This window comes from Aquarana catesbeiana, linkage group LG10 (genome assembly GCF_042186555.1).
Source record: "Aquarana catesbeiana isolate 2022-GZ linkage group LG10, ASM4218655v1, whole genome shotgun sequence".
Classification (NCBI taxonomy): Eukaryota; Metazoa; Chordata; class Amphibia; order Anura; family Ranidae; genus Aquarana; species Aquarana catesbeiana.
Window position 1 is genome coordinate 44,431,915 of NC_133333.1, and position 26,537 is coordinate 44,458,451.

At 42.3% G+C, this 26,537-nt stretch overlaps 1 protein-coding gene across 1 annotated transcript in view; it reads right to left on the bottom strand.

Moving 5' to 3' along the window:
- Positions 1-26,537, bottom strand: part of LOC141110632 (cell adhesion molecule CEACAM7-like) — an 89,077-nt gene that overhangs the window by 28,246 nt on the left and 34,294 nt on the right. Inside the window, exon 3 of the mRNA XM_073602079.1 lies at positions 14,668-14,943. Coding sequence (XP_073458180.1) covers positions 14,668-14,943 — 276 coding nt within the window. The remainder of the gene's footprint in view (positions 1-14,667; positions 14,944-26,537) is intronic.

A 26,537-nucleotide genomic window follows, 5' to 3' on the forward strand; every position in this document is an offset into this window, starting at 1 on the left:
GTGGCATTTTGCTTTTAGGCCAAAAAGTTCAATTTTGGTCTCATCTGACCAGAGCACCTTCTGCCACATGTTTGCTGTGTCCCCCACATGGCTTCTCTCAAACTGCAAACAGAACTTCTTCTTACTTTCAACAATGACTTTCTTCTTGCCACTCTTCCTTAAAGACCAGATTTGTGGAGTACATGACTAATAGTTGTCCTGTGGACAGATTCTGCCACCTGAGCTGTGGATCTCTGCAGCTCCTCCAGAGTTACCATGGGCCTTTTGGCTTCTTCTCTGATTAATGCTCTCCTTGACCGACCTCTCAGTTTAGGTTGACGGCCATGTCTTGGTAAATTTGCAGTTGTGCCATACCCTTTCCATTTTCGGATGATGGATTGAACAATGCTCCGTGAGATGTTCAAAGCTTGGGACATTTTTTTATGACCTAACCCTGCTTTAAACTTCTCCACAACTTTATCTCTGACCTGTCTGGTGTGTTCCTTGGCCTGCATGATGCTGCTTGTTCACTAAGGTTCTCTAACAAACCTCTTAGGGCTTTAGAGAACAGCTGTATTTATATTGAGATCAAATTACACACAGGTGGACTTTATTTACTAATTAGGTGACTTCTGAAAGCAATAGGTTCCACTAGATTTTAGTTAGGGGTATCAGAGTAAAGGGGGCTGAATACAAATGCACGCCACAATTTTCAGATATTTATTTGCAAAAAATGTTGAAAACCATTTATCATTTTCCTTCTACTTTACAATTATGTGCCACTTTTTGTTGGTCTATCACATAAAATCCCAGTAAAATACTTTTAAGTCTTTGGTTGTAACATGACAAAATGTGGGAAATGTCAAGGGGTATGAATACTTTTTCAAGGTACTGTAGTGGACCACTTTCGAAGAACAAAAGAATTTACCCAGGCAGCAATCCCAGGAGCCATAGGGCAGTTAGATTTTGGCTGCACAGCCAACTTACCTTCTATGTCTAGGGGTAACCTTTATCTAAAAACCTGAATACTTTTTTTTTTGGTAAAATTATTACACTTGACAACAATAAATAAAACCGTGAATATCATCATGCTATATTTCTTTAAATATTTGCTGAGGCATTCACCTGTCACATCAATAGTGAAGAGAAAGCTCTGACTTCCAAAAAATATTTTTGGCTCTGCACTCATATTTCCCGGCATCTTCCTTAGTAACAGAAGTAATCAAAAGACTGGATATACTGCTGAATTACTGTGAATTTCCTTGCATTCTAGAGAGGCGTGAGATCTGGGGTAAAATGATACCTAGTGGGGTTGATTTATTAAAACTAGAGAGTGCAAAATCTGGTGCAGCTGTGCATGGTAGCCAATCAGCTTCCAGTTTTTTTTCGTCAAAGCTTATGGGTACCTCCACTTTCGTGGGGAAAATAAATAACAAATAAAGAAAAATAATATAGCGTATACAATTGCAACTCAAGTCATATTGTAATTGAATGTTATTAAAAATGACCTTGCCTTTTCAATCTGTAGCTCTGTCATTTTCTGAAAATGCAATTAAATATGGCTACCTGGAGTTGTTCTGTACACAGAATGTGTACAGAACACCCCCCAGAAACATAATTTCCTGCTAGTGTGATTTGCTCACCGATTTTCTCAGAAGTCTACACTAAAGCTTCGTACACACAATCGGATTTTCCTCAGCCAAAACCTCTGACTTTTGTCCAAATGGCGTTGGCCAGGAACTTGTCTTGCATACAAACGGCAAGGAATTGTAGGCCAACAAACACGAACGTAGTGACGTACTACGTATTTTTTCAGCTCCTTAGTGCCACCCTTTGGGCTCCTTCTGCTAATTTCATGTTAGTAGAAGTTTGGTGAGTGTTGAAAAGCGCAAAATGAAAAGCATGAATCATTTCGCTCTTTTCAGTTAGTTTCTGGACAGCCGTTCGTCAATCAGCCATGTTGCGGAATCTGAGGAGATAACGTTATTTATTATTGGCCTTGGAGTTATTGCTTTGACCCAAGTCCAGTCCAGGAACAGGAAAAGGAGGATTTCTTGGACCAAAAATTGGTTGCTTTATTAATTGTGACCAATTATGTCATACGCCTTTGCTGTGGAAGCTCCAGGAGAATAATCCAGATGATTTTCGGAATTATTTCCTGATGACGAACCTCTGCTTTCACCAACTCTTGGCATTGTTGAGCCCCTATATTAAGAAGCAGGACACATGCTTGAGGCTTTTATTTTTTGGTTGAATAATGATTTGATTTGGTATATTTTTTATATTTTTGGATGCATAGAATGCACTTTTTGGTTAAGTTCTATTGGCAGATAGCATGTCTAATTTTATTTCAAATAAAATAAAACAACCCAAAAAAGGGTTAACGCTGCGCTAGAAAAATGTATATTGAAAAGTGAGTTGTAAAAGCCGCTAGCACTAAAAGTCTAATACTAAACTCCAATATATCAAAAAACAAAATAAGTGCAGCGCTGAAACTAAATATGAGTTGTATAAAAAATAACCATAAGGAGTGATTAACCCACCAAAAAAATAAATAAATGAAAAAAATATAAGAAATATAAAATAAAAAAACAAGTCTCCCATAGAAGACAAAGACAGATGTCTCACCATGTACTACAAGTGAAAAAAATATATGTAAGGTAGTGAATTAAGTCCCAGTTATAAACAATGCATAAAACTCAAAACAGTCCATAAACAAGGTGAGTTGATGACCAAAGTGCATAAGTTCAGAAAAAATGTGACATAGGTGAGTCCAGTATCCAAAGTGATTCGCACCCAGGTGAGATATGAGGCTCCTTACCAGCTCGAGGTGACCACCATAACAGTGGTCTCACCAGGCATTTGGGAAATTATCAGGTCACCCACAAACCTATACCGATATTCACAGTTGTAAACGTGGTACTCAAAAGACAAAAACAAGAAAAGCTCCCATAGCGTAAAATTGCAATATAGTGTGGTTTATTGAACTAAAAGGATTGCACTTACAAGAATCTCCATCCATTAACAGCGTATAGCCAAACATAAGGATCGCGGCGTCTCCACGAGCTTCCGCCTGCTTACTGTGTATGTTCCATCAATCACAGAGAAAAACGTAATGACGTCAGCGTCACAGGCTCCTCCCTAATTTTATTTGTTTTCTTTTTTTAATGCACAATAAAAAAATTGTGTAGAATAATACTTGGCTATGTGTTTTACTTCAAATGACAGTTTGGGAGTAGGCAGTTACATTTTGTAAAATTAACAAGGGATAATGGAGTTGTGGTAACTTACACCAAAAAAAAAAAAAAATAACCCGCATAATAATATTCTTGATATCCCTAAAAAAAAAAAGCCTTTTAAAATTTGTTTGCCATAACTCCATCAGTATCACCAGCAAAGTAGCTTCATTATTATCGCATTAAAGAAGAAGAGAATGTGCGCTGCATTTCGAGATTTCATAATTTACAGCATCATGAATGTTAATTCTCCATTCCGAACGCAAGTTTACAAGACCAACGGCTTCCAGCTCGTCCTTGCTTCCGAGCATGCGTTTTTGTACTTTGGACTTTTGTCCAACGGACTTGTGTACACACGCTTGGAAAATCCGACAACAGACGGTTGTTCGCGGAAAATTTTAAGGCCTGCCATCCAACATTTGTCCGTGGAAAATGTGACAACAATTGTCAGATGGAGCCTACAAACGATTGGATTTTCTGCCAACAGCCTGTCATCACACAATTCCAATCGGAAAATCCGATCGTGTGTACGAGGCTAAAGATACAAATCAGATTTCAGGCATCCCCTGCAACAAAAATGTAATTTTTGCTAAGATACTCCCATTAGGAAATCACGGCTAAAGGGATGCAGGCCAAGCAGCTTTCCTTATTAGAGCTTTGCAGATGAACAGCCAATTAATAATTATGAAACCACTCCCAATAGATTCACTTTCTCACATGGACACAGACAAAAACACAGGGATTTCTTTAGAATGACAAAAAGTAGGAATCTGCAACAAAGTTTGTTAAAATCTCTGCAATATACATAGATCACCTAGAAGAGAATGTTTTTTTCTCTCAACAAAAGTGCAATTACAAGCTAAAGTTAGAAGCTAATTGGCTACCACACAGAGCTGCACCACATGTTGGACACTCCAGTTTTAGTAAATCTCCCCCACTGTGCAAACCAGAGACCAAGTCCACTGTCATCACTGCAGCTTGCCCAACTATTGCTGAGGATATTTACTATTATTGTGTCCTGGAGACTCTGGAAGGTCTGTTATATAAAAAAAAGAAGAAATAAGCACTCTCAAATACTTTAGTATGTAATAGGAAACATAAAAATTCTTAGAGCCCTTTCACAGTGAGGTGTTTTTCAAGTGCTTTTGCGTTAAAAAAGCACCTAAAATGCTCAGGAAAAATGCTTCTCTTTAAAATCAACGAATGCTTTCACACTGGGGCGGTGCGCTTGTGGGGTGGTGAAAAAAATCCTGCTTGCAGCATCCTCTGAGCATGTTTGAGGAGCTAAAAATGCACTCCAAAAATGCTCCTCCCCATTGAAATGAATGGGAAGCGCCTGAAAAGCACACTAAAAATGCCCCACTGTGTTTTTGGGGCAGTTTTTAAGTCACGTGTCCTTTAAAAACTGTACCGCAAATGCCTCAAAAGCACTGCAAAAGTGAAGCAAACCAGTGTGAAAGGGGCCTTAAATAACAGAACCACTTTTACAATGACTTTAAAGGATTTTTCGCTTCCAAAATTGATATTTAAAATTTTCAATGTTGTTTGCTTGCTGAATCTCTCACTTCTTTTATCTTGTTGATTCTAGATGAGATCTCCTCACCAAAGTAACTGGTTTGCTATGACGACAGACTACTAAGTATTTTGTTGTCACTTCCCATGCTTTGGCTCCTATGTGTACTATTGAGGGTTCAAATCCCATGTGGACTATTGAGGGTTCAAAGCCAAGGATGTTTTAAAACAAGGAGGTCTCGCTTTTGCCTGTGTGTACTGGCATCTTACACACTTAATAACCTTGAGATCTGTAACAACACCCTTCTCAAGCCTGAAACCTAATTGTTACAGTAATTTAAATAAAATTAAGGGACAATTAGTTTCAAAGGAACCTAAGAAGGGTAGCTGATCTTATGCTCCACTGTCTATGCTCCTGGTAGTTTTAATAAATAGCCAAGTTATGGACATGAAAGTATGGTTTTCACACACCCAGGAGCTGTTCACATGTGCTGAAGGTGAAGGTTCCCCTCTGTAAAACGAATCTGGAGAGCACTGATCTAGTGATATAACTAAAGCTAATGTACATTATTTTAAAATTTGCACACTAAAAATGGATGTCAACCTATGCAATCATATGCAAAAATAACTAAAGGAGGTAACTTACAATACATGTAAACACTAGGGTTGCCACTTTTTCTTCAAGCCAAACCAAAACACTTTAGAGGTGCACAGGAATTTTTTTTTTTTTTTTTTTTTTTTTTTTTTTAGTATACACTATAGGCTTGTAACAGACCTAGGACACCTTTGGGCACTCCAAAGAGAACAGTAATGTGGCGCACATAGTGCCGCCTCGCCCTCCTGTCAGGCCCTGTTCTGAGCCACATTCCTGTCTGAATAATGTGTAAGGGTGTCAGGTGGACTGAAACCCAAACACATGATTCCAAACCCGGACTGTCCGGGTGAATCCCAGACAGGTGGCAACCCTAGCACACACAAGTATTTTGCTCTCCTGCACTAAAATCACATCTGTAGAACATCTTTAGTCTCTTTTAAAGCAACAGGGTACTTCCAGGGACATGGTTGCTACTCCAGATTCCAGACATCAGCAGTACATGGGAAACCCAGGGTTAAAATATGCCAGTGCTTCCACTCTAAATAAATGTCTCAATTCCCAACAGATTAAGGCTCTAACCTCTCAAAGTAATCTTCACAAATTATCATAGACAGGGTGAGGGCCATGTGAGAGATTTTCATAGATCAACTTGCTAAAATCTGTAGAAAAGATGCTCTTTTACAATAAACGTCTGCATATGAGACAAAATTGAGCTATGATTTAAGGCTGCATGCCGAAACGTTTACACGTATTATTTTGTTTGACACCTTTATTAATAAACTCATTTATTGCTGAAAAGATCGAGCTGCTGGCTTTCTTTCACCTACATGTTTGCTCGGGTGCTAGGAGGACACTACAAGCCAGTGCACTGGCCACCCACCACCTTAGGGAATTACAGCAGGTGTTTTCTGCTATATTTAGAATTGGACAGATTCCCCTGACTTCTGTACCAATTTGATACAACAAACATGAGCTCAATGGGGAACATTTTGTGGTTTGCACTTAAATCAAACCTGTGTTATTTTATTGATCCTACACAACTAACCGTAAAGTGGTCTTTTCAGCACAGGGTCACTTGTAAATTAAGCACACTCTCAAAAAGAACAGCATCCATGCTTATCTTCCCAATGGAATATGTCTTTAAACTCCAGCACTTTGCTGATCTCCGACTGCTGCAGGTATTCTACAGCAATGGGTGATTTGAAGGCCTGGGTTTGATTTCTGAACTCTGACCACCTATTAAAGCCATTACAATGGGGTCTTCCCCTCTGTTGGATTTTTTTTTTTTTTTTTTTTTAGTTTTGATGGACAGGCCAATGAATGTAACTTGTTAATTCGTTTTGGAATTCCTAACTCTGACCACCTAATTAAAGCCATTACAAGGGGTCATGCCCTTCTATTGGATTTATTTTACTTTTGACAGGCAGGCCAATTATTGTACATATACAAACTGTTGGATGTCATAAGTGATCAATCAAAATACAGTTCAAATATATGAAAATAACATAAACCTAAAAGTCCAAACGTGAAAAAACAGTCCCAAAGGGATAGTATTAAAAATGGTGGGTAGTTTTAGCAGTCAAAAATCAAAAATGGATCAAATCACCTTCGCTCCACCATAGAGGCCGATCACCAAGACCCAAATAAGATGTCCTCTTACCACAGCTCAAAACTCCCTGAGGAGAGGCAGATCAAACACGCTTTGGGGACTCCTCCCCCCTCTAAGATAATGCTTCAGCCAGAATCCTTACAGCCACGAGGATGACGTCTCAGGAGGTAAACCAGAGTGTATGTCACCCAGGGCTTTTTTTCAGCGGGAACGCGGGGGAATGCAGTTCCGGCACCTCCTGGACTGACTGTATGTAATGGCAAGGGGTGCTGGGGTGTGCTGCAGGGTATTGATGCTCACTGCTGGGGGATCTATTCTAGCCCGAGGGGATCTATTTTTGCAGGAGGGTCTATTGTTGCTGAAGGAGATCTATTGTTGTTAGTGGGGGACCTTTTGTTGCTAGGGGTGGGTCTTATGTTGCTGGGGGGTCAATTGTTGCTGAAGGAGATCTACTGTTGGGGGAGGGATCTATTGTTGATGGCTGCCAGAGTGTCTATTACAGTTTTTCTCCATTGTTTTGGCTCATTTCTTGAAACAGAAATGACATTCTCAAAACTCTAAGTTCATTTGGCAAAACAGTCTTACAGTTCAGCACAACTCTATAATTCACGTGCAAAAGCTCATATCTCTCCCAAAACTGTTCACTCATTCTTCAAAACCATATTCCTTTCCCATATAAAGAGTCAGTGCTACCAAAATGGGAAAGATTCTTCTCAATTGCTTTGGCTCATTTCTTGAAACAGACCAGACATTCTCAACTTTCTTGGTGCTTTTGCCAAAATAACCTGGATGGTTCAGCACAACACCATGGTTCACCTTCAAAAGCTCATATCTTTCCCAAAACAGTTCACTCCTGTGTCAAAAATAAATTTCTTTCTCATTCAAATAGTCAGTGCCCCCAAAATGCTTCATCCCTTTGGCATTGTGTAAGCACTGCAAGTCAAAATGTTTAGATGTTTTGTCTCTAAGGCAGAGGACCATTGAAATATCCCTCATGTCCACCTTTCAGTCTTAGCCCAGTCCTTCATTGACAATGGTTACTGTACAGTTTTTGTCTAGCTAACTGAATACAATTGTGTATAAAACTGAAAAAAAAGAAAAGATTTTAGGGTAAGAGTAGCCTCCAAGGTTTTACATCACACATTGCACTCATACTGCCAAGGAAAAATTACTTTACAGTATTGTAACCATTATCATTCACACACAAAGTAACTTCCATACATCAGAGTAAAAAGAAAATGTATACAGCATAATATACGGAAATATAAACACACAAACAAAAAACAAGGAAAATTACATTTAGCCTACAATGCTGTAAATAAAGCTGGAGTTTCACAACTACTGTAACATCTCTTCACTGGCCACCGTCCTCACCCTCCTGCCCATCCATGCTGTCTGTCTGGCCACAGATTCTCATCAACATTACAGCGTATATCCTCCCTTGCGATGCAACGATGGAAGAAGCTGCGTGCATGTTGCAACCATCCCCTACAAAAAACAAAGGGAAAGGTAATTCATCAAGGAGGAACATGCAATGGTCAAAACGTATATGAAATGCTTTTTATTGAAAGTACACTATAAACACCAATCCAATAATATACTGTAAAAACAGGTACCATCACCAATATAAAAATGACAACGTTGTCATTGACAGACACAGATGGCCACCACTCACATATACCACACACACAGGGGCAGACTGATAACTCATGGGGCCCCCGGGCAATAGGAGATTATGGGGCCCCCAGGCAATCAGAGATTATGGGGCCACACAGTATACACATACATGTACACACAGTATACACAGACAGATGTAAAAAAAACACAGATTTATACATACTGTCCCTGGTTTTACTGAGGCTGGCAACCCTGATGGGGCCCCCTAGTGGCCCAGGGCCCTCGGGCAGTGCCCGAGTGGCTCAATGGTCTGTCCGCCCCTGCACACACACCTCATGTGAATTCATTCAAGATAGATATACAAGAATGAATTCAGATTAGATACTAAATTTTCATCTGCTGGATAACTGAAAGTCCTGGTAAATCAAATGATAACAGCAGATGGTAAGTGAAAGGAGAGATATGTGGGGTTGTGGATGGTAATGCAGTAGCCCTAGATATCAGGTCCTCATAGATTTAGGAACAAGAAGAACCGGGGGGATAGGAGGGGAAGATGGGGGGAACGGAAATGGGAAGACCCTGTACTGACTCAACAGTAGCGTGGTCACTGGATACTGCAGTCCTGGTCAGTTACTGTAAGATCACCCTGGGCCATCAATATTTCGCAGCGCTGATGACAGGGAATGGGAGTTCCTGTTTGCAGGATATGGTGAGCCGTAGCAGATTGAATCAGGCTGAGCAGTGTAACTCATTTAGTGAATCATACATACTGGGTGGATGCACTGATTGAGACAACTGTCCCCTGTCCAGGACACAAACAGATTAGATCTCACCCAGTGTTGACTCTGTGGTGCATCAGGACACATCACCGGACCGAGTTCAGGCTCATGCCGTCTCCAGCTGGCTAGTTGAGTTGTCTCCCATCTTCCGCCGGGTCCTCAGCTGTGCATATCCTTTGAGGGCGTACTGAGGGTAAGTAGCAGGTGTACGCCCAGGGAGATGCGGTGAATAAAGCAGGGTTTTCTAAAGCGTTCAGTCCTCCGTTCGATCCGTTTACCGGGAAGTTTCAAACAGCCATGTTACTGTAATTACAGGCCAGTGATGCCTGGGCTGGTGGGTGGATCTGGAGGTCTGTGGGAACGCTATGGGTAGCGTGATGGCATCATGCTGACGCGTTTCATCCGCCAATCGGATTTCATCAGAGCATCCCCTACACTGATCTCCTGTAATATCCTCACAGGCAGCATCCATTGCATGGAGCAGGGACCTCTGATCTTGAGCTCGATGCTCATACACTCTCCACCTCCAAGCGGATAAAACCTCCTCGAAAGGGTTGAGGAAAGGAGAGTAAGGTGGTAGGAACACCATATCCATCCTTGGATGAGCAGTGAACCAGGCCCTCATAAGCAGGCCACGGTGGAAATTCACATAGTCCCATACAATTATATATTGTGGTAGGTGTGGCCCTATGAGACCTCTCTTATTTTCAGGGATCAAATCCAAATGAAGGCGGTCCAAGAAGATAAGGAGCTTCTGTGTATTCTATGGGCCAAGACTGGGGATTGAGTGGCCACACCATTTTCAGAAATGGCAGCACACATAGTTATATTACCCCCTCGCTGGCCTGGGACATCCACCGTGGCCTGGTGGCCACTAAAATTTCGGCCACGTCTTCGGCCCTTGGCCAGGTTGAAGCCAGCCTCATCCACATACACGAGTATGTGAGAGGTCTCATTTCCTTCCAATGCCAACATTCTCTACAATAGAGTAAAAAAAGAAAACATCAAATCAGTCATACAGAAGAGTCATACACTACAGTTACAGACAGTTACATAGGAATGTTCTACACAAGTTCAATATATTACTGGCCAGTATTCCAGTGGTTCCAAACCTGGGGTACATGTACCCTATGCAGAGGTACTACAGGGGGTATTTGACAGAAAGGGGAGGGGAAAAATTATTAATGAGTAGACTTACTGAAATGTTACAGTAAAACCCACAGTATTAGATAGATTTACATGGGAGGCACTACTGTAATTGCAGCTCTTTGACCCTTTTTCTTACTGTATTGTATGTTATATTCTTCAAAATAAGGATTATAATGATAATTGCATCATACAGTAAGCTACAGTTTTTAGACAAAATGTTTATAAATCAGATACGTAAATCAAATACTTTCATACCTGGATTACCTAGATTCAGAAATCAGGTAAAGTGGGTACTGAAACCAATACATTTCGGGAACCACTGCTTATGGTAGCTGTAAAAAGGTTACCTTGATGGACAACCATTGACTGACTTACATGTACATACTGGTACCGCAGCTCTTTCACTCTGTCAGATTTCCTCTCAAATGGTACCCTGTAAATTTTCTTCATTGTCATCTGATGCTTCTTCAATATGCGGGCTATTGTGGAGATGCTTATAGAGTGACATTTTGGAATATGGCATTGTCTTGCAGTGCGGATCTGTCTCAATGTGATGGCATTATTTGCAAGCACTATGTTACAGATCTCTTGTTCTTGTTGTTCATTGAGAAGTTTTCCTCAGCCACCCGTGCCAGGTTGTCGTCCAATCCTAGACATAGAATTCAAAGGACAACACTCCATTCGTAATTTATACCTTATGTATTCCGTACAGAATGAGTTACCAATGTAATCGTATTGTTGTTTTACTTACAGTAACTTTACCACAATTCCAATGCATCACTGCACAGTGACTGGAATACTACTGTAAACTGTATCATCAATATTGTAGAAAATAAACTATTCCATACTATTCCATAGTTTATTTTCTACAATATTTTTCTTGTCATTGTTAGTATCATACGTAACATCCCACTGAGGTAAGATACTGTAATACTGTAAGCCTATCACACACACACACACACACACTAAATGAATACGTAAATGAGTAAATAAACATATTTGTTTGCACAGTGTCCTGTCCTATACATTATATAATTCCATCATTGACTGACTACATACGTGTTTTCCCTGCGAAAGGTTTGGATGATAGAGAAGACTGTAGAGCGAGGCACATTAGGTTGCATTCGGCGACCTTCCTCCGCCATTGTGAGGCCATGGTTGATGACATGATCTATAATTGTGGCCCGAATTTCATCAGGTACAGCATGGTGTCTTCGTGCTCCTCTGCCTCTTCCCCCTATTTCACCACCACTCACCCTTACTCCTCTTCCTCTTCCTCGAGCAGGCAGTTTCCCTTGTTCATTTACTTGGCCAGGTGCCTCCATGTTCAGAAATTGTACTGGTCCTGCATGGTCAAGCTCTATATATACATGTTTGGCAGCATTTACAATCATGGACAACACCTGTCAGGTAACTAAACATACTGTTTGATTGGTCATCTGAGACCAACTCCGACTCCTCCTTTGTTAGGCTCCTTTCACACTGGGGCGGGGGCGTTGTCGGCGGTAAAGCGCTGCTATTGTAAGCGGAGAAAGGGTTAAAACCACCGCAAAGCGCCTCTGCAAAGGCGCTTTGCTGGCGGTATAGCCGCGCTGTCCCATTGATTTCAATGAGCAGAAGCGGTAAAGGAGCGGTATACACACCGCTCCTTCACCGCTCCGAAGATGCTACTGGCAGGACTTTTTTTCCCGTCCTGCCAGCGCATCGCTCCAGTGTGAAAGCCCTCGGGGCTGTCACACTGGAATGAAAGCAGCAGCACTTTCGGGTCGGTTTGCAGGCGCTATTATTAGCGCAATAGCGCCTGCAAACTGCCCCAGTGTGAAAGGACCCTTAGTCAAGTTCTAGTTGCACCTGACTGTCAATTGCTGTAATCATTTTATCAAATGTTCCAAGAGATTCATATATGGTATTCATGGTATTATGTTCCTGAATAATTTTGACAATTGAACAGACTATTGTGCATGTGATGACTTAAACAATGAAATGACGCTGACACGTTTTGGAGAGAACAACCATTAGACTGAGAATTGACAATCAGTTTAGATCAACAAGATCTATTCACTTGGAAATTGTGCTAAATGTAGGCTACTTGTACTTAATCATTTGAAAGATGTACTGAGACATTGAGACATGTACTGAGACATTTGTAATTTTGATGAAATGAGTGAGAAATTCAATTCAGTTGTGAACAATTGCCAAGTGGTTTGGAGATTTGTCCATGTTGTTTTGAGAATGTCATTTCTGTTTCAAGAAATGAGCCAAAACAATGGAGAAAAACTGTAATGCTGGCTGTGCGGAGATCTGTTGATGCTGCCGGGAGTCTGTTGTTGCTGGGGGGGGGGGGGGGGGGATTTTGTTGTGGGTGGTACATTGTTGTTAGGGGGATTTATTGTTGTTGGTTGAATGGGATCTATTTTACTGCTTTTCTTGATATCATTACCAAATTCCATACAATTTACTTAGCACCACAAAATGATACTTGGTTCTGTATTGTCTAAAATGGGAGGTACTGGGAGGTGGGTAGGGGATGGAACCAAGGGACAGTGCTCGGAGTTGGCTAGGGGTGGGGAAAAGGGGTGACTTGGAAAAGGGGAGTTCCTGCACCTATTGTCAGAGAAAAAAAGCCCTGATGTCACCAATTCCCAAATGTGTTGTATATGTTAATAAAAACACTATATAGTGTAAAACCTTACATTGAACCCTTTATTAAAAATGAGTATTACGCACATAAGTAAAAGAACATGCTCATGTCTCCATCAAAACAATCCCGGCAAGGTAAGATGGCATCCGCCTTTACTTCTGGGTAGCGCAATGAATTGAACAAGCCCTGTGCGCTGTTAGGATCCTGGTTGCAGCATTGCCAGAGAGAGGGAGAGACCCCAAAGCATGTTTGACCCGCCTGCCCTTAGGGGGTCCTTCAGTTTTGGTAATAGGACATCTTATTTGAGTGTTGGTGAGTAGTTTCAGAGGTCAGAAATTTAAGATAGATCAAATTACCTTCCCTCCACCATGGAGGCCAATCACCATTTTCAAAATCATCCCAGTGGGACTGTTTTTTTTCACAATGGACTTTTATGTTTATATTATTATCATATATTTGGACTGTACAGTATTTTGATTGATCACTTCTGACAGCTCAACACTTTGTATATGTATTCGTTTTGGTGATAAATATCTTCACTGTTGTGTTTGCAGCTTTCACTTGTTTATTAACACAAGAGCAGTATTTCCTTTTGGTTTTTTATTAGGCCAATTATTGTAACTTGTTGATTATTTTGGGGTTTCCAGTAAAATCTCAAGCTGCACTCCTGGCCCAAACTCTAACAACCTCCACTCAAGACAACCTTTATTTTTTAGTCAACGTCACGATATTAGATCTCAGGTAAAATGGTAAATAGAGAAGTAAAATGGTGCTGAGCTCCCTATAAAAGGGATTTTGAGCATTAGCTACTAGTTAGTCCAATGCTGCCACCTGCTTTAAAGGATAAGTTCACCTCGGGGAACATGTTCCACCGTTTTTTAGGGTGGACCATGTAACATGCTCCTGCAGCTCTCCACCGATCCCCATCCTCCCTTTGACAGTGGGCTGGGGATCTTCTCCTGGCACCCACTGTCACAATTTGAAAAGAAAGTGGCCATATGGGGCTCTGACCTCATGGCCGTGTCATTCATTCACAAAGTTCTATGAATAAGTGAACTACTGTACACCTACTGTTGGCCTCCATGGCCAACAGCTTGTAATTCTCAATTAACTGTGAGGGTGCTCGTGAGCGCTCTCATAGAACATTGATTCTTCCTGCCATTCAGTATCTGCCTGCCCATATGAGGTATGGGCAGACAGTATACTGAAAGTCTGCAGGATCCAGGCAGTGTAAAAACATAATAAATGCAAAAAGATGTGCATTTTTTTATTTTTTTGCAAAAGGTGAACTTATCCTTTAACCCATTTTCCATTGGGGCATAGATGCTTCCTTTTAGCAAACAGTTGCGACATATGTATGTTAGGCTGCTAGATTATTAAAGCTCATCTCATGTGAGATGGACCCTATGCAGGTATATTTTCTGCCTACCTTGAATCCCAAACCTGGAGGGAGGGTTCTTGGAATCCCTCATCTAATCTCTCATTATACCATATAATAATTAAAGAGAAAAAAAATGACCCAGCAATGTAAAAGTTATACGTTTACTCACAGGCCAGATTGAAGACCACTCCATTGCTGTTCTGGCTGTTTATCGAGTTTGCAGCTGTACAAGTGAAGGCTCCATTGTCAGAGACAGGATTGATTGTGAGGACTCTGTTGTTCTCTGTGAGGTGGTATTGAGGGTCTTTTGGCAGTGGTGCCCCCTGTAGGCTCCAGAAGTAAGTGACATTTGTACCTTGAGCTGAACAGATCAGAGACACTGAATCTAATCCTGGCCAGACCAATCCTGATACATTACTTGTTACGTTTACGTCAGAAACCGGATCTGTCAAATAATAGAGCAGCCACATTACATCATACATATATCTATTTGTTTTTACTTTTTAAATTAACTAATAATTACTATTGATATAAGACATGTTCATGATAGAGAGTATTATATACCGTATCTAAAACCCCACTTCACAAATGTGTGAACCTTTTAATTTGTAAGGCTCGTTTCAAATGGGCTTCAGCTTGTATAAGAGCAGTGTGAACAGCAAGCTTGGGAAAAGCATTTGCAGAGCTTTCAGCGAGCTTTGTTGAAGCTTTTAAAAGTACCATTCAACTCTAGTTTGCAGATATTGAGTACAAATCCTAATGGGAGTGCTGACTGTCAGGCTTCAAGAACTGCTGAAGCCTGCTAGCAGCTTAAAGTGGCAATCAGCACCTCATTAGGACCTGTGTTCAACATTTACAAACTGGAGCTGAATGTATTTTAAAAGTTTCAACAAATATTTGCTGAAAGCTCTGCAAATGCTTTATCAATATAAGCTGAAGTTCTTGTAAAACAGGCCTAAAAGTGTTCATCCCATGCAATCCATTCGCTCATAATAATTTTGTGACAAAAAGGAGCAGTTTTACTGAACAATTATTATGCTTATCAGGAAGTCATCTATTCTGTGAACTGCAATTGCAGTCTATTCATTTAAGAAATGAAACAGGAAGTGTTTTGTATTCGTTAATAAAGTTTCACCCTCACATCAATTCAGAGTCAACTTGGCTTTCAGTAACACACCAGTGAAGCTTTCCTCTTCTCCCCTGTGATACACATATGCTTGTAAGTCTGTGTATTGTTTAAGCTCATTGTGTATTTGCATTACACTGCAATGTATTTGCTGTGTGGATTTGGGCGGTGGGATTGTCTGCAAAAGAAGTGTGTTTATTGTATGCATTTGAAAGCGACATGTGTAAAAGCATATTGTAACCTCAGTTTATGTGATTTTATTGAGTTACATTATATGTCAAATATTATTTTTAATGTATATACTTAAAACCAAATATTTAGCTGGTGTCACCAATAACCCTCAAATAGCAGACTGGGAGCCCCCAAGTGATTACAATACATACAAGTTACTTAGAACAACCATATAATCCTAGTTGTCAGGTATCCAAGGGTGGATATCTGAGGGATGGTGATGTCCAGCTAAACAAGTTGCTCATTGCTCAACATGTTTTGCGTGATGTACGCTTCTTCAGGACTTTTGAGAATTAAAAATTAATCAAATTCGGATATCGGCAGAGTCCCAGCTGGGAATAGAGAGATGTGTAACCTATTTAAGCGACTAGAAATATGGTGACCTTGAATGAATTCTAACACCTCTCATAAGATGTTAAAAATTCTTCCCGAAATGTTCACTGTGCTTCGATACAGAGAAGCCCGTAGCTGAGAAGGAACGAGTCAGCGGAGGGGGACATGACAGGGTGATAAGGCAAGCCAGCAAGGTCAGGTTAAGGTGTGGCATATAGGTTTAATTAAAAGGTTATTTATTGGTTAATATTTGGTGCAAAGGGGGGGGGGGCCAGGAGCTAATAAAATAAGGAGGAGTCGGTGGGGCTGCAACAGTCTTCTGAACTGGTCAAGAGCTTCCCTCCCTCCCACCCTGCATACAGGTATGGGGTATAGGATTCTACATGGAATGGTTATGAGGGGCATTTTGGGATCCTTGGCGGTGGTAGAATGTGATGCATTCTGGGAAAACGGTGGGGAACCATCAGGTATGGTATCCTCGAGTGGAACGTTTCACTGGCTAGTGACCGTGTAGATTAAGGACCCTGGGGGTGGCTGAGGTCAGCTGGGTTTAGGCCCTGAGTCTTTAGAAATAGCGGCTAGGGTGGAAACTCAGATGGGCCTCAGACACAAACAAAGAGGGTTGTGGATACATTGGTACCGCCTTGGATCTTTAAATAAAGTTATACATTTTCAGTGAGAATAGTGAAGTTTAGGTGGGTGTTTATATTATGTATTGTTAATCAAAAGTTGGTTATTAATAAAGGCCATGTTGGCCATTTAACCCACCTCGGGTGTTGTGTGGTTATTTAAGCCGCAGGATGGGGCATTATGGTTTTAAATAGGTAAGTGGTATTTAGCAGGGTAAGCTCTTAGCTACCCTTGTCAAGATATACGATACGTTGTTCAATCTCTTAACTTTCTAATTGCCTTGTAAATTTAAATAAAAATCATTGAAACAGAATTCTAACACCTCACGCCTGTTACTGTGTGTGCATGGCAAGTGTCCAATCTCTACTAAATATCCAGTGAGTATAAATCACTGTTTAGGAGAGTTGTCCCATGCAGTGGTATTATCTGTACAGGGATTCACAGTAAGGATACTTGCTCCCAAATGTCCCAGCGGGGAACGTGCCTCTGCCTTGCCGTGCCGTGCCTCTACCTTCCCCGGTATGGTATCAGTAAGTTTTCTATACAAACTTATTGTAGCGCTGACAATATTTGCTTCTAGTCATATGTGTTGCTGTAAGGGTAATAAGTTGGTATGGCGCCATCTAGCGACCAAAATATAAAAGTACAACACCTTTATTTTTTATTTATTGTTTAGAGGTGACATGGAAGTATTCTGTTTGTTTACGTTTGGACATTAACTTGACCTACCCACAATGCTCAGTGATTCCCACAAACCTCAGATAACAGAACTGCATTGTGGGGAGACTATAAAAAGACTAGGAGTGGCCATCTTAGGTCTCTTGTTCCTGGGACGCGTGGCCTGTGGAGCGGAACAGCAGCCAGCGATCCTGCCTTAGATCACAGTGTGCTGGAGCAGCAGAGTGATTGTTCCGGAGACCCGTGAAGGAGGTAACCGAGGACTCCTGGTCGTTAGTGAACGGAACAGCGAAGCAGTGCAGCTGTAACTTCAGATAGACTGAGAACTGTGGAGCGGAGACATCCATCTGTCTGGATCCAGTGCGGTGAGAGGGCTAACACCCAGAAGTCTGCATCACACTACACACACTTATATTGATTGTCAAGTGTTGCTGGGACTGATAGTTCCACGGAACAAACAGCAGAGGGAAGAGTCATACTTGCGCAGACCTCAAATTAGATTTCATTACCTAAGAATTGACGTTGAATATTTGTTTCCCTCAAGAAGGATTATACAGCAAATCTATCTGGTTGTCATTACTACAGTATATTACTCCTCACCATTCTATTGGTCACAAGCTCTATGGATTACAATTATTGATTTTCTAGCTAGCAGAAGACTGAAGATAACAGGACTATTTCTATCAATGCAAGGCCTTATATTTTAGCCATAATAACAGAGAGACTGCACTGTCAAAGCAGGGGGGGGGGCCTCCCTAGTGATTTACAACTGTAGGGTGTTGATATTCCAGTGTTTTCGATTGCTACAGTGTGCTGGAGGTGGGAAGGTGTCCAGAGTTAAGACGTTGTCACTTTGAACACTGGTCCCACCTGGAGACGCACCAAGAGAGGGTTTATTTAAGAGAACTATATATATATATATATATATATATATATATATATATATATATATATATACACACACAAGATTACTGTAAATATTCACTGTACTATCACGCTACATTGGTGTGATAAGTATAGTCACTGTGATTACTTTTAATATCAGACCAGTAAAAGAAGTTATTTTTGGTTAACCACAAATTTTGCTTGCGGTGTTGCCTTTCTCCTACAGGTGGAGCAACAAACACTTAGGTATAAGTAATTGTAATATACATATTGAACTAAAATTTGTGTCAGGATCATTACAATACTACACTACAGCTGTGTCAAGGGGATTGAAAAACTTAGAAATCAGAGAACAGGCCTGATCAAAAATAAGCAGATCCTTCGGGGGTAATTGCTACATTATTTTGAGTGTGGTGCCGTTAAAGTCCCACATTTTCTTCCCTTTATCCATCATCTCTGTGTATTACTTAAGGCCAGTCACTTCACTGGGTATATCCGTGGCAGCTGGTGGGGTTTTTTTTTTTGGGGGGGGGCAGCAAACAGCCCCCCTCCCCCAGGCCACACTACCCCCCTGCCTCTCCAACTAACTAACACATTCCCCCACCACCACCCATTGTCCTTAACTTGGATGCGGGCGATGAGAGCATGGCGGGCTCGGGGAAAGCTGCTCCGGTGTCTTCTCCTGGTGCAGCTTCTGCTATGTCTCTTCTCTCCTCCTCCCGGCACAAGGCGTCCAATAGGATCGTCAGACATTTTGGCCATTTGGGAAACAGATTTTATGCCTGTTTCCTGATTGGCCAGGAGGAGGATCAGTGTTGCAACAGGGAAGTGGGGTATATATGTAGTGGGGGCGTAGTGTCTCCCTAATGAACGAGCCGCCCCTGGGGTATATGTAAGGGTTTATAACCACTTGAGCATGAAAAATGTATTTTCTGTGCATTAATTATTGGTGTAGGTGGAGTCATAGATAATTGACACTAGTTTTCATTTTTTTCAGACAGCATCTGCATCTAAGGTTCTTTTTTTTACTTTATAGGTTTTAGCAATTAGAGTTGATATATTTAATACTGATTTATATTAAAACTAAGCTTTTTGTGAGTTTCTTAGAGAATGTTATCAATCTGCATACTATATTTTGCCCCATAGTGTTTAGCAGTTGGAGGAGAAAGGGAGGGGAGTGTCATTTACCATTGTGTATACGCTCACACGTGTGACACTCTCTGCACAGAGATCCACTAGTAGACACAACAATCAATTAGCAATTTATATAGCATTTTTAAATGCATCAAACAATTGTTCACATCTCTACTAAAATTAAATTCATGGATTCCTGACAGTTGCCAAACCTGAAAGATAGGAACTTCTGATTTTTCTCAGCCCTCACACAATCAACCATTGTTGATTACTTTTTGATCTCGCAAGAGGGCATACAATTCCTCACAGAAACCATCTACCCCTACACAATCTTTCTGTTACTCTCAACTTAATTAAATGTAATGTATCTTACAAACTGTACGCTTGGCAACTGAATCACTCTTTTATTATTTAGGGAGCTCCTGGTTTGGACCAAACCTTGTATGTGCGTTCATTCGAAAGTGGGACTTTCAGCTCATTAATAGGAGCCGAACATTACATATTGTAGTTGTTTTTTGTCCTATATTTTTGTATTTTTTTTTGTATATGTTTGTCCTATATATATATATATATATTGATCAACTATGGTCATTATTATTATACAGGATTTATATAGCGCCAACAGTTTATGCAGCGCTTTAGAATATAAAAGAGAGACAGTGCAGTTACAATACAATAAAATACAAGAGGGATAAGAGGGCCCTGCTTATAAGAACAGGTCATGTCCATATTTGGCCAATGACGTCACCCAGGAGACCTTGCCCTTTTGTTTACATAAGCTGTCATCTGCAGATAAGCAGTTGTTGGGATTGGACCATGTTGGCATTTTTGTTTCAGCAGGCCAGTGGGCATCATTCGTTGTGATTGACATGAATGGCCAGTAACACAATTCCCATCCTAGGTTGAGAATGCTCACTGCTCACTGTAAGCTGCTCTTTTGATATAAACTGCAAGCACCTCCCTCTCTCCATAACATAGGGACCAGTGGTTATGTAATTCACAGATGATAGCTGGGAAAGCTGATTACATTGTTTGGGATTTCTATAAGGATTAACAGCTATTTCAAGTACTTGCAGAACATGTACTTAAAAGAGAAATGCAGACATAGCTTTTTTGCCATACTTCTCTTGTGGGTAACAGGACTACACCTACTGCTGCTCAGCTGATGGGACAGATCAGCTCCAGGCTCTGCAATGATCCCAATATAACTGTCAGGATCATCTCTGCAGCCTGACTGACAACTGGCTCTGTCTTTCAGGGAGCAGCTGAGAACTGAAGCTAACTGCACACGTGCCTTCCCAACCCAATGTGCCAGTGAGCACTGGGGGAGAACATAGAAGAACACTGACTGATATGCACTGCTTTCTGCTTGGAGTAGACTGAGAACTGAAGGATCAACAATCATGTGATCGCTCAGTTTTTGGTCTTAGAGCCAACATGGGACAGTTTAGGTTTGGCACGAATGCTGCAGTATAGAGGTAAGTGTGAAGGTTTTGTTTTTTTCATCTGCCATACTTTTCCTTTAACATGAAAAAATGAAAATCAATGCAACCACCACATCTAAGGACCGGTGAGCTGCAAAGTATAACAGTTTTGTTGTAGAGTTTTGTATACTTTAAGTCTCACAAACAGATGGTGAACACTGCTGAAGCCAGAAGGGGAACAAATTAAAATTGCAGAAGAGATTAATGAACTGAATTTTATAGGAAAATTGTGTGTGAAGATTGTGGCAGACATACCATACGATTTATTTAGCAAAAAAAAACAAAAAAAAATTAAATACCACCTAAAGAAAAGTTCTAGCTGTGTGAACAAAATTATAAAAATGTAGTTTGGGTACAGTGTGCAACTTTCATTCAAAGTGCGATAGCACTGAAAGCTGCAAATTGGCCTGGGAAGGTTAATATGCATTATATTTTATGATACCTACTCTATTTATACTTACTATAATGTACAATATATATATATATATATATATATATTGTGGCAGAGCAAGGCTCTGTCCCTATGAAAATGGGGTTAAAGTGGACACAGAGTCTGCATATTGGCTGAGTGCAGAGCTACAGAGCATAAGTTTGAAACAGAGAAAACTGTTCTGGCAGTTTTCTCCAGGTTTTACTAGTTCCCTATGGGGCTCTGTAATTTGGAGATCCTTCAGAGTCTTGGGTGGGATGGGATCTCCAACCCTGTGTCCGGGTCTTGTGGACAGCCAGCAGGGTGTGTGCCCAGGTGCACACAGCCCATATAACGAGGGAGTGGAGGAAGGTGAAGTTGGAGCAGTGGCTGCTAGTAAGTGTCTCTGTGTGAGAATAGATGCTGTGTGCGTTGAAGGGCTTCAAAGCTGTGTGCGTCCAGGGAGCCAGAAGCTGTGTGCATTGAAGGGCTGTAAGGCTGTGTGCGTCAAAGGAGCCAGAAGCTGTGTGCATTGAAGCTCTTGAAACTGTGTGTGACCAAGGAGCCTAAGACTGCATCCAAGCAGCTTGTTTGAGGGGCCTGTTCCCTATAGCAGCAATACTGCTGAAGAGTAGCCAGGTGGGCTAGCATTTTCATTTGGATTTTGTGTGTTTAATTGAAGTTTGGACCCCTGCGTGGGATTCCTGGATGGACTTTTGTTTTGTTTTTTTCTTTAATAAACGTGGGCTACCAGGCCCTTAACTATAAATGCCTATCTGATGTGGACTCACTGCACCAAAACGCATCTATCCACTTGAGCTGAACAATCCCCAATGTCACAAGTGGTGGAGAATGCGGGCATGTAGACGGTTGAATCTAGGTCCTTGCTCCATGGTGAGTCGCATCAGGAACTACTGCTAGCTGTGTGTGGCAGCCAGGCGAACAGCATTGCACAGAAGTTTGATGGACTGTGTTGCATGCAGGTTGTGTACCTGTGAAAGGAGAATCGCATATTTTTTCTCTCTGTGTTGCATGCAGGTTGTGTACCTGTGAAAGGAGAATCACATATTTTTTTTCTCTCTGCTGTGAAGTGTGTTGCAAGTTGCTGTGTGTAAGACAGCAAGCATGGGGCGTTCAAAACAGAAAAAGGAAGCAATCCTTGCTGAAGCAAGGGAAAGGGTTCTATGGCTAGAGGGTATTTCACCACATGCCCCAGCCACGCCAGAGAATTTTTCCAAGTGTGAAATTTCTGTGACCTGGGGTAAATTAATCATGTCATCCCCAGTTGAAAAGGAAGTGAAAGAAGTTTCCCCTGGCAACAGGAAGCCAGGTGGACAACAGCGTGTGAAAAAGAGGAATATGGTCATCTGTGGAAGCAATGTCCAGGCCAACAGGGATGTCGGGGATCCAAGGAGTCTGTCTGCTGATGGTCATGACCAGTGGTATCCCTTGGCAACAGAGAGCCAGTCATCAAGGAGATTCCAAGAAAGTAAAGTTCAGCTACCAGTACCGTGCTTGGAATGTGGTCAAGTGGGGCATGGAATTTTTACTTGCCCAAGGTTCTGGAACAACGCTGAAGAGTCTGGAAAGGCTGCAGTGTCGTCCTGTGGCCACCCAGAGGAAGTAGCTGGTATGGATGCAGCTGAGAGACAGCGCACTCAAGTGAAGGGTATGATGCCAGCCACTGAAAATGGTAAGACTGTTTCAGTTTGTGGGACTGAACCTAGTGACATGGGAGTGTGTCCAGCGGGAAGATCCGCAGTGCAAATGGACATAGACTTGCTGCAGTGTGCTAACCGGAGTAGTGGAGAGGCACATGGTGAAGACCAGCTGACAGCAAGGTTAAAGACTCAAATGAACATGGGGACTATGCATGTGCCTGCTATAATCCAGCAGAGTGCTGGAGAGGTTAAACTAGGGGTGACCAAAACTGTTCTTGTGCCATGTTCCCTAGTGACAGGTGCTGCAGAGTTGCCCAGGGAAACTTCAGAGGAGCTTGCAGTGATGGAGCAGAGAGTTTCCCAGGTCAGCTATGGAGCTGCCCAAGGAGGAAAGAGTTCCCCTTTAAAGATAGAGGGTGATGTGAGGAGAGGCTCACAGGCTGTGGTTGGTAATAGACAATCCACAAAAGTAGCAGTTATGTCTATACGTAATGAAAATTCAGATGGTTATGCTGACAAATGTGTTACTGTTGGCAAATGTGATGGTATTGGTGATAATGACATTGAAAAATGTGTTCCCTTTAATGTCATGTCTGAAAATGTTGCAAATGTGTTCACTGACAATGATCGGAGTAGGATATCTCCCGTGACAACCAGAAGCGCAGGCTTGTCCATGGAAGTCTCATGGGGTCTCCATGTGTTGGAGCCAGAGGTGTTCCAGGATGGCTGTGGTGCTACTCTGGTGAAGCAAAGGAAGACTGAGTCACACAGTGAGAGTGTGCGGGCGCAGCCCCACAACCCTAAGTGTAACCCAGTTGTCAAGGGGTTAATTCAGCCTGCAAAAGCTGAAAGTGCAGAGCTGTGTGTGTCAGTAGCGCCCCCCGAGCAGGTAGGGCAAAAGCATGTATTACAGCCTACCTTGTCAGATGATGTGTCAACCCAAGGGGATATGTATAGAAATGACACAGGTGATGTTTTGGCTAGTGAATCCCAGGTTCCTGTGGGGCCTTCTAGAGTAAGTGATGGAACCACAATAGACTGGGATAATTGGTATGAGAATGCAATCGCAATATTAAATAATGTGGTGGACATAACACCTGCTATGCCCAATGGAGGGATTGCAGATCGGCTGGTGCTCAAGGACACGTTTGTCCCTGTGAAGGTTATTGCCCTCCAGTCTGAAGGAACTGTTCAGGGTGCTGGCATAGCAGATGTGTTGTCCACAGCCCAACAGCTCAAGTGTCAAGGTGACAATGTGACTTGTAATGACCTGCAGTGGCTCACTGACACTGGTGCAGAAGGGATAAGTGTGAGACATGTGTCTGACAGCGCTCCAGGGGAGCAACAGGCTGTGATGAGGGGTACCTCCAAGGAGTTGGAGGTCTCTTCAAATGTCTCAACCTCACAAGCTGCAGTGGATGAGCCCCTCCATGTCTTGGACAGGGGAAAAGTCCCTAGAAAGGTCTGGTATTTAGACATGGGATGTTTAGAGATGACAGAGACCTTATTTGAAATGCTGAAGTTGGCAAAAACACACTCACTGTACACTTGGGTGTCTCCATCGCGGCTGGACCAGGTGGTGCTGCGTAGTACCAATGGGTGGAGCCAAGTGATACAGGTGGTGCTGGAAAACCTTGCCCAAGAGTGGAATTGGTGGAACCAATGTTTATTAACCATTTGGCACAGGATCTCTCGATTCCCGGTAAGGGTACTTCCAGTTGTTGATTGGTATAGAAGTCGCTCAGGGGAACTGTTGGAGATATCAGAGGTCTCTCCGCCTGGTGCAGTGACTGAGAACATCTTTGCTGGTGCGGTCCGAGGTGCGGCTGAGCAGTGGTCAGTAGAGGGCTCAGACACTGTCTCACCTGCTAGACCTTATGAAAAGGGAGGGCCCAGAATGGACGCGGCAGTAGTGGAGATGCTTTCTGTCACTGGCCAAGAGGTACAGGTTAAGGTACCCGGAGACACTATGGGAGAAAGTGCTGAAGGTATTGTTTGCTGTAGCAATGTAATGTGTACACCAGTTGGCATTATCGCAGTAAGGAATGATTTGTGCTTGGGTCAGTGTTATTTGTTAGGACTGCCGCCCATGGAGTGTTGGACAGCAGGTGAGGTGGAGCTTGGTGATAGTCGCTCGCCTGTGTGTGGTCCCTCCGCAGGACAGGTCCTAACAAACTCTGGAAAAAGCACTGATTGTATCGGAAGTTGGGATCTCAAAATTGGTGATCTGATGATTGGTGCTGTTAATAATGACATGGTTGCCGTGGGTAACCAGAAACCTGAAAGTACTGTGGTGAAAGATAAAACTGACTTCTGTAAGCTGAAAGGTAGGATCAGGGAAGGCAGAGTTCCCCCAAGAGAGGAGAGTATGCTCAGGAACCCCAAGAGAAGAAAGGGAAGGCAGAGTATAAGGAATTATAGGACCCTGTCAAGATCCAAGGTGGGACGTACCTGGAAACGCACCCGAAAAAAGGGTTGGGCCTACGTGGCTTATGGCCAGCACAGAGGTGTCCCAACTGCTATGGTGGGTGCAGGTGTTTCTCCCTCCGGATCGAAACAAGAGGGGGGGGTATGTGGCAGAGCAAGGCTCTGTCCCTATGAAAATGGGGTTAAAGTGGACACAGAGTCTGCATATTGGCTGAGTGCAGAGCTACAGAGCATAAGTTTGAAACAGAGAAAACTGTTCTGGCAGTTTTCTCCAGGTTTTACTAGTTCCCTATGGGGCTCTGTAATTTGGAGATCCTTCAGAGTCTTGGGTGGGATGGGATCTCCAACCCTGTGTCCGGGTCTTGTGGACAGCCAGCAGGGTGTGTGCCCAGGTGCACACAGCCCATATAACGAGGGAGTGGAGGAAGGTGAAGTTGGAGCAGTGGCTGCTAGTAAGTGTCTCTGTGTGAGAATAGATGCTGTGTGCGTTGAAGGGCTTCAAAGCTGTGTGCGTCCAGGGAGCCAGAAGCTGTGTGCATTGAAGGGCTGTAAGGCTGTGTGCGTCAAAGGAGCCAGAAGCTGTGTGCATTGAAGCTCTTGAAACTGTGTGTGACCAAGGAGCCTAAGACTGCATCCAAGCAGCTTGTTTGAGGGGCCTGTTCCCTATAGCAGCAATACTGCTGAAGAGTAGCCAGGTGGGCTAGCATTTTCATTTGGATTTTGTGTGTTTAATTGAAGTTTGGACCCCTGCGTGGGATTCCTGGATGGACTTTTGTTTTGTTTTTTTCTTTAATAAACGTGGGCTACCAGGCCCTTAACTATAAATGCCTATCTGATGTGGACTCACTGCACCAAAACGCATCTATCCACTTGAGCTGAACAATCCCCAATGTCACAATATATATATATATATATATATATATTTATGGTCGAAGCCCTATGGCCGATACGGATATGAACAATTAGACTTACCATAAGACTTACAACATGAAATGGACCTGAAGTGTGCCCTGGTCTGATGGTCGGTATACCAAAATAAGG